The 14,921-nt window shown below is 36.1% G+C and overlaps 1 protein-coding gene across 2 annotated transcripts in view; it reads left to right on the forward strand.

Moving 5' to 3' along the window:
* The window catches only part of LOC121415499 (neuronal acetylcholine receptor subunit beta-4-like), a 38,044-nt gene extending 23,713 nt beyond the window's left edge, over positions 1-14,331 (forward strand). For both annotated transcript variants that reach the window (XM_041608700.1, XM_041608699.1), the window contains exons 5-7: positions 683-792; positions 3,239-4,232; positions 9,642-14,331. In XM_041608700.1, the coding sequence (XP_041464634.1) occupies positions 683-792; positions 3,239-4,232; positions 9,642-9,851 (1,314 nt within the window). In that variant the 3' untranslated portion in view covers positions 9,852-14,331. The remainder of the gene's footprint in view (positions 1-682; positions 793-3,238; positions 4,233-9,641) is intronic.
* The last annotated feature ends 590 nt before the right edge of the window (positions 14,332-14,921 follow it).

A 14,921-nucleotide genomic window follows, 5' to 3' on the forward strand; every position in this document is an offset into this window, starting at 1 on the left:
ACAAGAGTCATCAAGTATCAGTGAACATTCTGCCTGAGTTTTAGGTCACATTACCGAGGTCAAATGTCATTTATGGTCAATGAACTAAGAAAATGTTGGGGAATCAAGATCAAAATGTTAAACAGGGTCATGTTTTTGAAATGTCATCGACTCCAAAGTCTATGGATCTAGTTCATGAAACTTGGGCAATTTATCAGTGATAATCGTGCGTGAGTTTCAGGTCACATGACCTGGTCAATGGTAAGTTAAGGTAAATGAACTTTGGCCATGTTGGAGATATTTGTTGAACTGCTTCATGACTTTGAAATTTTACGAATCTAGTTCATGAGACGTGGACATAAGGGTAATAAAGTATCAATGGCCGTCTTGCACACGTCTTAGGTCACATGATCAAGATCAAATGTAATTTATGGTCGATGAACGTAGCATTTTATTATCATCATGGTCTTTTTTGTGAATAATTATTCAATGGTTGTTTTCAAATTCAGCACTTCAGCTATATTGCATCACGTTATGCAGGCGAGACTGCTAGAGGTGTTCGACTTATCTGAATTTACTCATACTAGTTTAACAAACACGTTATATATATGTACACATGATTTATGAAAGTACTTGAAGTTGAATCTTTTCGATCAATAGGTTCGTTAACACATATGTGATTTTTATTTGCCATTTTGAGCAGTTATGGGAAGATTATAAACTTCAGTGGGATCCAATGGAATACGACAACATCTCCATACTCCGAGTACCCTCCAAAATGATATGGACCCCTGATCTGGTCTTATACAACAAGTAAGCATGCTCTAACATACCCTACCTCTACACGTTAAAAGAAGAAGTCCCATATTCTTGAAGAAGCTTAAGTTTAGACCAGGCATAAACAACGGGCTAAGAACAATAAATGCTTCCATTGCCCACCAAAATGACATTTTTTGTCATTTTGTTAAATTTTGAACTATTTCATTAATTTGCAGAACTTTTCATCTGATGACAGGTTAAAAAAAAAATTGTACTTAGTCATCTGTTTTTCATTAGTCAATATCCATGATATCAGCTTGCATCAAACGATAGGCATGATCGTAATCCTAAAGGTCATGCCCTTTTGTTCTTTAGCCACTGGTGATATTTACATGCAAACTTCTTGAAAATTCTCAACAAATACCCGACATCGGGAGAATCGCATTTCATTCGTAAACTTAAGCTTCTCCCAAGAATATGAGTACAGATAAGTGATAATTGTTTTGGGAAGAACTATGGCTTGATATTATTGTATGTTTTCAAAGCAGGAATGGGCGGACTATCGGTTGAAATGGGATCCATCGGAATACGAGAATATCACGATTATAAGAGCACCTTCTGACAAGATCTGGATACCAGGTCTAATAATGTACAACAAGTAAGATAGGAATGGTTTGAGGAGATATCCTGACACGAGAACGCTGGGTCACGAGATTCCATTCACCTCACCCCCATTATCGCATGGACATGTTCCTTATAACTTTGACCACAGTTCGGTGTGGACATTGATAGTTTTGTTATACCCCACTTGCAATTACGGGGAGCTGCACAAGACCGAATATATAATGACGAAGAATAGTTTGTTTGGAATCCGGTGAGCATCGATTAGTTGATGTTGTAACAACACCAACTCCAAAAAGGACCGATCATCGACAACTTAGAATTATATATTAAGGCAGTATTTCGAGATGGGTAGAAGGAACATCGGTCTTGTGTTGGCCTCGTGGATGTAATGGGGTTTGATTTTAATTGATTTTTTGATGTGGTATCTGAACGATCCCTAACCATGATTCTGTTGGGATCAAACTGATTGCTTGTGCGTGTGCCCCCTTTTCACCATTTCGATGGTTTTTTTCCTTTCCTTTTTATTTTTTTTCAGGGGGAAATGAAACCACTGTTTGATATAAATTTTTCCATTAAAACATAAAATTTACCAAACAGAACTACAATAAAAACAAATTACTTTAAGCTGCGTTTTATCAACATTTCCGTGCTAGAAAAACTTTCTATGTCCCATTATCAGCGCGTTTTCAAAGGCCTTTACAATAGCGTTTTTCTTTTTGCGTTTGCGTTTATCACCTCTTAGTCGAAAAACCGATATTGTCTCTGCGATGGTGCACTGTGCCCTTGTCATGCAAGGTGCATTATTTTTGTTATTATAATTGCATAGTGCAAACACCCCCCCCCCCCCAAAAAAAAATAGACCAAAGCTCTAAACGCGTTCAAAATAACTTTGCCTTTCCGTTGTTTGAAAACTGGTTTAAACGCGTTTTGATCGCGCATTTGTGAGATTCAAATTTAATTGCGTTTATAATTAGCAAAAAGTACTTTGGAATGCGTTTTGAAGCCATGTACTTTTAACAGATCTGGACGCTCACAGGGAAATTTCTAACGCACTGTTTGCCCTTTGATGGGTGTAACCGTAATTCTGATGTTGATTTTAACAATGTCGCATCCTTTTAACATTTCCACATTCATTTACTAACTCACCATCCATCATTCCATTGTTGTTATAAAACAGCCTGTGTTGGATTCTAAATTAATTGTCTGAAAAACGAAGAAGATGTCTTCCAATTTTTTTGTAACTTAAATTGCTCTTATTTCTACGCTTGAAAGTTCCGATCCCCAAACCAGATTTCAAGAGTGACTGATGTTTTGTTCATCGTATCAATTCCAAGAATTTTCAAATCCCCCCTCCCCGAAACTATGTTGGACTGTTATATTTTTCTGCGCATTGATGAATTATTTTAGATTAGGTTTTGTAGTAAACACTCACTTCAATATCAAATAATTCAAAACAGTATTCACCCTTCGGATGGAGATAACGAAAATTCCACCAGGTTTCTCGAAATTTTGAGAATCACTCTTTCTCTCTAAGAACGGTTAAAACTACCCTTGATTTATGGGTTGCACTTCGTAATTCCGCAACACGTAATTGCCTATACCTCAATGTTCGTTAACCCGATTTATGTACCCCCCCTCCCCCAAAAAAGTGTGTGATCGTATTGAAAAGTGTGTGATCATATTGATCTCTTATTACTTTCAGCCCTCCCACTACATCGATTGTTAGCCAATGTCTAATAAAAGCAGAATTCATCCGATGCTTATATTGATAGAAAGGTTTATATGGCTAATGTAGCCTTTTGGTTATAACACGAAGGGGGAAACGTGATTTTTTATTGTGTCTAAAATGTGCGTTCTTTTATCTTTTCCCAAATAGCGCTGACGGCAACTACGAAGTGACACTTATGGCCAAAGCACTTGTGTACAATACCGGCACTGTATATTGGCTCCCACCTGCTATCTACAAAAGCTCTTGCAAGATCAACGTCAGATATTTTCCCTTCGACGAACAGTACTGCCCGATGAAATTCGGCTCATGGACTTACGACGGAAGCTTGATAGACCTTGTTCCTTCGAGCAACGACGTCGATTTGGAAGACTATTGGCAGAGCGGCGAGTGGGACATCATTGAAACACCGGCAAACAAAAACACACTCAAGTATCCGTGCTGCGATGAGATCTACACAGATATTACCTTCACGCTTCATATCCGCAGAAAGCCACTCTTCTACACGGTGAACCTTATCCTTCCTTGCGTGCTCATTTCCTTCCTCACTGTTCTTGTGTTCTATCTACCCTCAGACTCAGGAGAAAAGATTACACTTTGTATATCAGTGCTTCTGGCCTTGACTGTGTTTCTCTTGCTTATTGCAGAGATTATTCCCCCAACATCGCTGCTCATCCCCCTCATTGGTCGCTACCTTCTTTTCACCATGGTCCTCGTTACACTATCCATTGTCATTACCGTTATTGTTCTGAACATTCACTATAGAGCACCCAGCACGCATACGATGCGCCCGTGGGTGCGTAAAGTCTTCCTCGAAGTTTTGCCGCCGTTACTCTACATGAAGAGGCCCAAGAGGCACTTACATGGAGAAAACCCTTCCAAGGAGAAGGACCTTAATTATTTTGAACTCAAGGAGGTGATGCACAAAGACGGGGAGAATCCCCACGGTAACGGGCGGGATATCTTTGACAACCTCCACCCTAGTTTCAAACTCCGGACTCTATCTGACGATGTCGGTAATCCGAACATCGATACGCCGTCGATGTCGAAGGCAGGAGGGAGATACTCCAAGGAGTTCAAACAGGCTGTTGATGGAGTCAAGTTCATTGCTCAGCATCTCAAGAACGAGGATGAGTTTAATTCTGTAAGCATTTCAAGATATCCGTTTTGGGGTAAATTTGACCAGGAAAGTGTTGATTTGACGGGTATTCGGCTAAGTTATGCGTAGCTCACTATTATTCTTAGGATTTTACGGTGTCCTTACGGGTGGGTGTTTCATAAACCAATTCGTAAAGTTACGCACAGCTTTACACATGACTGGAACATGATCTTAGGTCATAAATCAATTATACAGGGATATCAGCACAAGAATGGATCACCAGTCGTGCGTAAAGTCATTCGTATCTTACGAATATTGTACGACACTGCACAGCGGATGCGAGAACAAACGGACACTGATCGAACAACTTGGTCATGTTGGTTGACATCTCTCTGTCCGCATGGGTGTAGAGGTCTCAGGGAAAATGATGTTGGGATCAAGGAAAGCAGATGTGTATTTGTAATTGCCTCGCCGTCAGTATTTAAAAGTAGTAAAATGTGGCCAAGTGTATTATTATTACTTTCAAATAATCGATATGGAGTGTAGCACTTGTAAGATATCCATTGATTGTAATTTCGATTCTTTAAGTGTAAAAGGGATAAGAGAAGAATCAAAGAGGAGAAAAATCTTTGATTGGTGTCGTGATCAACGTTCAGATATTGTATTTTTACAGGAGATATTTAGTACGGAAGATATCGAAGAGAGGTAGAAAAACAGAGGGTTGGAAATATATATTTCAGTCATGGTACGAGTCATAGCAAAGGAGTTAGTATACTTGTAGATGCTAAGCTAGATGCCCAAGTTTTAAAAATCATTGCTCATGAAGAAGGTCGGTATATAATTTTGAAATGCAACATACAGGGGTTTAATTTAGTTTTAGCAAACATATATTTCCCAGTTCGTGGGAAAGAATCGGAGCAAATAATTTTTTTGAGGAAGCTCAAAAGAACATTTAAAAAATAAATGAGAATAATTACCCCACAATAATAGGAGGAGATTTCAATACGATACGAGATAAAAACCTAGATTATAGGGGTACATGTAAGCAAAATATGAATTCCAAATTTGAATCTCTTTTCAACGATTTTTTGATTGGACATAGATTGATATAGATATATGAAGGAAAGGTATGGTATCATAAAAAAATATACCTACAAACAAATGAACCCTTTCATGCAAAGTAGATTGGATTATTGGTTTGTATCAGAAACTTTAGAAGAGATTATTTCAAATTGTAAAATACTTCCATCTTTAGCACCAGATCATTCAGCAGTTCACTTGCATTGCTATAATCTGCCATCTGATTTAAAATTTAAAAGTTGTTACTGAAAATCCAATAATAGTTTGTGTAACGATGAAGATTTTAAGAAAAAGATGAAAGAAGAAATTTTAAGATTGAAAGAAGAATTTAAAAAAGAATTTGCAAATAAGGGAATTCTATGGGATTTTCTAAAAATGAAAATTGGCAGTTTTACAAGAAAGTATTCTAAAGAAAAGGTTAAGTTACGGAAGGAAAAAAATAAGATTTTTGAGAAAAATCATTGGCTTCAGAAAACGATCTTTTAGGAAAGGTAGACAGGCAAAACAATTATTAGAAAGTAAACAAAATGAATTAAAAGAAATTTATAATTACGTAAGTAAAGGAGTTAAGGTTAGATCCACAGCATCATATTGTGAAAGTGGTGAAAGAGATACAAGGTATTTTACCCAACTGATGGAATTTAATAAAAGAAAAACAGTAATTCGTAAACTAATGATAGAAGGAAAACTCAGTTTTAATCAACATGAAATAATACAAGAGATATATTATATTTACAGTAAATTATACTCGCAACAGGAAGGCGAAAAATACTAGATTATTGAAGATGTTTGCGAAAGACGGAAAAGACCCTTTGTTTACTAAAAAAATACAGGCCAATTTCATTACTGAATATCGACTATAAGATTTAAGCAAAAGCTCTCTCAATAAGAATTAAAAAAGTATTGCATGAAATTACTTATATTGATCACGTTGGATATATAAAAGACAGAAATATAGGAGAGGCAGTAAAATTAATAGACGACCTGATTTTTATACGAAACAAAATAACATTCCGGGCTATTAATGGCAATAGACTTTGAAAAGGCATTTGACTCTGTGTCCCATTCATTTTTACAAAGTGATTAACGTCATTTCGGTTTTGGAGTATCTTGGTGTAGGTGGATTAAAACATCATATAATAAAGCCTCAAGCTGTGTTTTTATGGAGACATATCTACAGGGTATTTACAGGGTTGAAAGGGTGTAAGGCAGGGGGACCCCCTCTCTCCCTATTTATTTATATTATGTATCGAGGTCTTAGCTCATTCGATTCGTAAAAATTCCGATATACGTGGAATTCACTTTGGTGATTTTGAAGTTAAAAAAATACTTTATGAAGACGATATGTCCCTTTTTGTAAAAGATCCATTATCAATAGATAACATAGAAAAACCTTTTGAAAAAATTGAAAAAATACCAGGTTTGAGAATAAATAAAGACCAAACTTTTATTTTGCTGTTAGGCCCCCTCTCAGAAGGAAACGTTAGAATGCCTTTTGGTAAAATAGTAGAAGTCATTAAAATATTGAGTAAAACTTTTTCATTGTATGTGGAGGTGCAGGAATTGATAAATTATAAAGAGATCCTAAGCAAAATTAAAAAATTGTTGAATTGGTGGAAACAGAGATCTCACTTTAATGGGAAAAATTAAATTGTTGAAAACATTTGCACTCTCGAAAATAATTTTTGTATCGTCACTCACCCCAGTACCACCTTGGGTTTTTCATGATATTGAAACGTTTATGTTTGAATTCTTATGGAATGGGAAAGACAAAATAAAAAGGAACGTTATGTGCATGGATTACTAAAATGGAGGGCTTAGAATGATAGATTTTTACTTGTTTGTATTTGCACAAAGGATTATGTGGTTAAAGAGACTCATACTAGGAGATTCGAAAATAAGATTGAGACGATTTTTTATAAATAGGACACGTGACAGTGGAGGTTTACTTATACTTTTTAGCAACATATCTTTGAATTTGTGCAGATTGTCCCTACCAAGCTTTTACATAAACATGTTGGAAATATGGTGTGCTACGAAAGAAATATTGCTTAAAAGGGAAACGTCAAAAAAGAAATGAGATATTCTTCAATAATGCGTTTGGACGGAAATATGTTATTTGAAGAAAGCTTATTTCTTAGAAATACTTATAAATTACATCATTTTAAGTCATCTAGAGCCTTCCTGAGGATGGTATTAAAAGAAGATGAGAAAATCTCCACACAGTAAATGAAAACATTCCAGCAACGTGGAAATGTCTCTTGAAGAAAACAAATACATGCAGGGACACAGCTTTAAATTTCGAATTTATGTTTCATATATGTGAACACGCTAGCTAATATTACTTCAAAGAAAATCTATAAAGCTTTATTAAACATGAAATCTGAGAGGTCATGCGCTGTTAAGAACATTGAAAGAATATATGACTTTTCCGAAAAAGATACCGATACAATATTTTTAAGACCCAGGGTAGCTACCTTAAATAGCAAGTTAATTGAGTTTCAATTCAAATTGTTATATTAACTTGTATATACTAACAATATTTGTTTAGATTTAAATCATCAACGCATAATCTATGTTCGTTCCTTGGTAAATGTGAAGAGACATATGAGCACATATTCTTCACCTGTGAATATATAAAAACTTTATGACGACGAGGCATTCCGAATCAATCTGTTGTTTTGTAATAAATGCATGACATGCACTTTTTCATGACAGCTGCCGTAACTCTTATGCGGACAGATAAAATGTATTTGATCTGGTGGATGTGTGTGTGTGTGCACGGGGTGTTTGTGCGTGAATCTGTGTTGAGTGTGGTGGGATGTGAGTGTGCGGAAGGTCCGAAGATTATGAACATTAAATCTTCTCTCATAAATCCCACTAGTAGTATTTTAACAACTTACGTGTTTTTTAGAGTTTTTTTTTTGGTGATACAACCATCAGTAAAATGGTGAATAATTTGATCTTAGGTTGTACTTTTTTTTCGATTAGACATAATGTAGTATGTATGTATAAAAATGTAAGAGAAAAGAATGTATATCAGATATTTTGAGAACAGATTGAATTGATTCAGAATTTTTATTTCTGGCATTGTTCAACTTTATTTTTGTTAAGAATTGTCAAATGTATGGATGTGTTGATCACAATATTTGTACGTTCAAATCAAACTCTGTAATTATGGGTAATTTGATTTGATATCGCTTTTTAATTTATGTTCATGAATGTTAAATTTTGCTATGTTCAATTTTGTTTTATGAGAGAAGAGAATAAAAGATTACTAAAACAAGACATAGGACCACCGATGGGGCGGGGGGGGGGGGTCGGATTTGGAAAGGGTAGGGTGCGCGGCCCCAAAATCTGAAAGCATACCCTTAAGATCTGAAGTTGCTATGAAATTAGAAGCTTGAGAACTACGGTAGATGGCCCTCTGCAAATGGTGATGATTAGGAACTGGAATTTAACATGAAATAAGGGTCCTAAAAAAACTGATGCCTGAAATGAGAGGTTAAGGAATGGAATAGGGTGAATATAAAATGATTAGTAATTACTGGCAGGGCATAAAAAAAGGTGAAAAGGGCGTTTAATGCCCCTACCACGCCTTTTCGTGCCTTGTCAGCTGTTAGGTCCACACATACCTATACTGCAGTTATACGTTCATACCAGGAAGGGCCATCGAATTGTCGTTCAAAAATTTCAGTGGGATTGAAAACCTCACACTTTTGTCTGTATAGCCTCTGTGCGATTAACGAACGATGTCTGTACGGTTCATTCTTTTATGGGAGTTCGGAAATTCATGACGATTCACCAATAATTACGCCGAAACCCAAAGATATCTTTGATGCTAATTTTCCAGCGGGTTCCATATACTCCCGATTCTAACCCAATTGAGGGCTCCTGCAGGAAGGCAGAAGGTCATGTTATCAGTATGATTCAGACGGAGATCGAACCCCAACCTCCCCCGGTTCATGAAGCATGATCTTTTCAAATCTACAAAATATTCGGGAATATTGATTGTATTTTTATACTAAAATTAGTTGTTTTCACTTTTCGGTGCGATGCTATAACGACGTCAATTTCCGTTGACCTCTGTTGGGGTTTGAGTAACCCTGATGCTTCACTGAATATTTTGGAACTTGCACAGAAATATTGGCGTATTTAGCCAAATATTTTGAGGGGTCCTGATATGGCTTATGGGGCAAAATTTATGAAAAATTGCGAGCGATATTTTGGCAGTAGATTTTTTACCTAACATCTCATTTCTTACGTTTTCCTTTTTTTCTGTCCATTATTAATTTTGTCCTTGATCCCCTAACATTACGCCAGTGCAAAGAAACTAACATTTTGGCTCATTTTGATATCTTGTTATTTTCACAGGTAACAGAAGATTGGAAATATGTTGCCATGGTCATCGACCGGATATTTCTCTGGATTTTTTTAATTTGCGTAATTTGCGGGACATCCGGAATCATCTTATCGGCGCCGCTCATTTTCGAACCAGTGGTGACACAGATAGAAAGGGATGCAGCTGCGGCAACAGACCCCCCGACCGCATCTCCTACCACCGATCTCCCAATTTCAGAATAACTCAAGGTGCGTGTGACCGTCTTTTATAAAAAAAACAAAACTAATGCAACTTTGGCCGCCGCAATGCGAGGAGATGGCGAATGATGGCTGATGGCTCGTTATCCATGCAATACAATGACAGCCGTTCTACTGACCTCATTGTTGAAAAGGACGACGATGACGTAACATACAGTAAGCAGTGAGTGGTGATCATTCTCGTAATGGAGCATTGGCAATCGGATGGCTGAATTGCTTGACGACGTCCGTAGGTAAACGTTCTTCAGACCACGTCGTATGGACTATGGATACGTAGGATCAGTTACTTCTGAATATTCCCCACGTCATGCAAGGTGTGGTGTTTTAGACCCAGGACATGTAGGAAGCACTGACCTAAACCAAAGTAGTCTTTAATTCAATAATGCAGGTGAAAAAAATGGATTACTGATAACACTCGAAGTAGATGATGAGTAGAGTCATGCTTACATTTATGCAGTTGAGACAAGTGTTCGAATCCAATACATATTGTGGCAAAATGTATGCTGTAATGAAATCGCGACCTAAATCGTTGGAAGGCTTTAAATTGTGTGAAGTTTCTGAGTAAATCCATTCTAAAAGGAAATAGCTCAGGTACTATGCATAAAAATAGACACAACAAATGTTTTTACCTTTGATACTTGGTTCGTTTCTGTAGATGCATTTAGGTCTATCATGCTGATAAACCAATATCTGGTTACTAACAGATTTTAGCCTCACTATCAATAATATGATTTTTTGCAAGTATAATTATATATTATCTTCGAGCTTACCTCAACGTGTATTGGAGTTGAGTAATGTTTTGACAAGAAAGAATGATTCTATATTAATATATAATCATAGAATCATTATTCCTTGTTTAACATTACCTAATTCCAATTTATACATGTTACGGTATCCTCGAAAAAATCATTGCCTCGTAACCACCAGCGACCAATTGGTGTCACTGATAACCCTATATGCCACTGGCCCCCAGAACCAACCTGACATCAATCGCAGGTTCATGTGTCATAATTATCTATATTGCTTTCAACCAGTCTGAACCGCCCTCCTCCTGCTTGTGTCCTTTCTCAGAACGATTTCTTTAAAAATCATGTAGGTTACCATGGTTACACTAGAGATGGGAACGAACGTGCTATCGTCTGAAAGATACGTCTACGGTACAGGCGTTACGCTTGCTGGGGTCGATCCCTTGATGCATGAGCTAATACCGACACAGCAACGGCAGTTTGCTTTGTACTTGACGACTTATAGGGTCAAGATCATGTTATGTAATAAAATGAACAAAATTGATAATTTGTATATTTTATAATCGACATGATAATTATATATCAACATTTGTTTGACGCTTTTTGAATGTGAATATTTCATGTATATGTGGTCTTGTTTTGAGTTAAAAAAATAACATTTGTTTTTTATATTTAGCTGAAAACATCAAATCTATACGAATTTCAATACTAATTAAATGCGATAAGGGTAATTTGACTGTAGATATCACAGAGTCTATCTCTTAACGCTGGCGTTGGACTTTATTGTAGCGGTACAGATTCTTTTTAAATGTTATCTCTCTTTGTAAGCAAAGTGATTATTGATTATATTCAACACTCTTATTTTTAATACGAATTTTTAATCATGATATACTGTACGTATTCAGCATGCATGTAAAGCATTAAGCATGATAGGTGTGAATTTTGATTACGACATTCTAAAATTGTAAGCAATATGACAATTTTGTTCGGAAGAAGACGAGTACGACTTAACGAAAATCGCTTATTCTGGACCTTCCAAACTTTTGTTAACTTTCTGACTTCACGGCGGACCAGTGGTTTTTTTTTCTCTGTATTGAAGGGGAGCAATATTAAAAAAGTAAAGTTGTTTCCAAGTATTTGATATGGAAAAATGAGACCAAGTGATTATTTTGTTTAATTTTTGTAGGATTTCTTTTTATTTAAGAAAAAAACGGTCAACGGTCATAGTTAATGGCATATAATAGATGGCATCTAGTGCTTTCTTTAAAACGTAGTCGGATTAGTTTTTTTTTATATTCTCTCACACTGTTTGACGACCTAGGTATTTTCCGAAGCGCTCTTATTTAGAATGTAATACAATTCTTTATGACGTATATGTGATCACGAAGGAGCATTATAGACCTATGAAATCTTTTATCTTTTTAGCAGTGTCACATCTACATTATATATCATTATGCAATAACTGTTCTTTATTAGATATAGGCATATTTCTGCTCGGTATATTTCTATGTATAATACTGGTAATCTCTTTTGTCTGCGGGATACACGACGGCTAATATAATTTCAATACACCATTCTAATGCAAAACTTAAAACACGTAGTACCGTACTGTTAGTCAACAAAGTCAGGAACCTCATTTATGATTTCAAAATCATAATTATTAAGGTTTGTAATATAAATGTGTACATCTATCTGTCTTTCTATTTTGATTTATTGTTTCTTTTATAACTATCAGAAGATTTTCCTTGCTTTGATTTCTAGAACTCTGAATTCACAGGATCTAATCAAAGGAAAGCTATTTATTTTATCTGTTTCTTCAGATTAAAGATCTACATAAATTTAAGAGAACTATTCAAACTGTCGAATATTGGAATTTCCTCTTCCAAGTTGTATCCTACATAATGACAGAATAGGAAAGGTCCCCTTTAAGCCAAATCCTGGTGTTTGAAGTATTGTATGTTTGTATAGAAATATCATTTTCTTTCTTTTGCTCCCAAAAAGGGAGAAAGAAAAAATACACAAAAAGAAATGTATTTATAACGGTTAGAACACTATCAGGTATTCTTTTCAGTGATCATTTTGCATTCGTGAAATAGATCTACGTGAGTCCATGATAAGTTGAAATTAAATCGATTTATTTTGATTTACTAAAACCCTAGTCACATGACCAAAACTGACATCAGGCCAACATGTCACCCATGAAATAGGGTAATGCCATTTTGTAACACTCGGGCATTGCTCTGGATCTCTAAAAATGATTGCGATGATTAATTTGTTTACATGAATATTAATGAAAAATTTATGCAAGTAACCAAAACCCCTTTCGGCAATTGAAATTTGAAAATTAATCCCAATCCTTTTTTATAATGGCGCGTTGGGGCATTTCGCATTTGCGTTGCTACAAAAGTCCAACCGTGCTGGTAGAATCAGGAGCAACTATAACCAATCAGAAGCGAGCATTTTGGATTTACAATGTGCTTCTACGAAGTGTGTTTGATTACAATGTTTTGTGGCATTGGTTTCGGTTTGAGCAGTGAGAATGAGTGCTGTAGGGCCTATCTTCTAAGAATGGGGCTCGCCTGGTCTTTGCTCATAGATACGACATGGCGAGTTCCTTTTTTCTGGCAAAATCAGAATAGGAAAAAATATACCATTCTATTACCCGACTATTTTCTCATTAATTTATTTGTTTATTAAAAAATCACCCTTATTGGAGATTATATAGTTGCACACTGATATATTCCCATTCTAATTATTAGGAATCTCTTTCAAACAGTACAAGTAAGTAAGAATTTGATTTCGAAATAAAAATCTTAAGTCAAATTGCATAATGTTGGGCCAGACCGAGATTCAAATAAAGATGTTTTAAATAGTAATGGCCAACTTGACTAGTCTCTGTGAATATAGGGCACTGTGTAGATCATCCGCGGCTGGACCTGCGTTATACATACTACGTAATCTCATGCATGATCTTTATTAAGTTATTATTACACTGGTACAAGGCAATCATTGATGAGAACCATCGATATAAAAACAAAACTGGATAGAGCAACGACGCGCTCTTTTAAGGTCACCGGAAGCACTTAAAAGTAATCCAAAAGGTCAAGCGCGCACTCGGTTCCACACTTTTTCTCTTGCGTGGGCGTGTATATGGCTCCATTATACTGTCAATGTGCCATGGAATACTTTTCCTGTAGCTTCAAGCTCTATCCATTTTTTTTATCAATGGGTATACGGGAATCCTTGATTCGACCTTTTTGCTGTTCGTGCTGTCCAAAGTCGTCAAAGAGGGCGTGCCTCTTTTTCATTTGAATTGCGTGTACATTGAAATATAGACTCTATCGTAGAGGTGATAAAATATTATTATGATTATATTTAAAAGAAATACCTAACTTTGACTATCCCGCAGCTAGTGCTGGATGCTAATATGACTTGCTGTGATCTTAAATATCAAATTTATATGTATTCATCTATTTGCATATTTTCATTTCATTTATGCTCGAAAAATTGGGCAGTCTTGTTTTCTTTCCTTTCTTTTCTACATGTCTACAATAAGCATAAAACTTATTGGTCTTCAATTAACCAAATCGTTTGCGATTACAAGCGATACTGTACAGCTTGATAATCGATACTATGATTATCATTGTATATTTAAATGTATTTCCACTTCCATCCGTTTTGTTGGAGATTGATTAAATATACGTTTTGACACAATACAAGATAAAGAACGCCCTCTTGAGTCTGTTTCGTCTTTATTTGCTCCAGTCAACGCTGTCAAACATTATGATCGGTCTACTATGAACGCGAACTACAGTAACTTGCTAAACGGTAATGGTGGTGGTGAAGGTGGTGTGATGGCGAAAATGGTGACGAATATGATTATGATAATGATGGTGGTGTTGTTGTTGATAGTAAAGTTGGTGACGATGATGAAAATAATGACTATGCACTGCAAAAACTCTGGTGTTGATTTAACACTAGACCGGAATCTACACCAGAGAAGTGTTAAACAACACCAGTTTCGTTTTGGTCTAACACAAGATAGGTGTTTGTACAACACCAATTAGTATTAAAACAGCATCAGTTTGATTCCAAACTGGTGTTGTTTCAATACCTATCTGGTGTGGACATACATAGATTCCGGGCTGGTGTTAAATCAACATCGGAGTTTTTGCAGTGTGATAATAATATTGATGGTGGTGGTGGTGGTGGCGGTGGTGGTGGTGGTGATGATGATAAAGATGATAAATATGATGATGGATATGACGATGACTATTTGGAAAGAAGAGGTGAGAGTGTAGAAATCGAA

Source organism: Lytechinus variegatus, chromosome 5 (genome assembly GCF_018143015.1).
Source record: "Lytechinus variegatus isolate NC3 chromosome 5, Lvar_3.0, whole genome shotgun sequence".
In the NCBI taxonomy this organism is placed as follows: Eukaryota; Metazoa; Echinodermata; class Echinoidea; order Temnopleuroida; family Toxopneustidae; genus Lytechinus; species Lytechinus variegatus.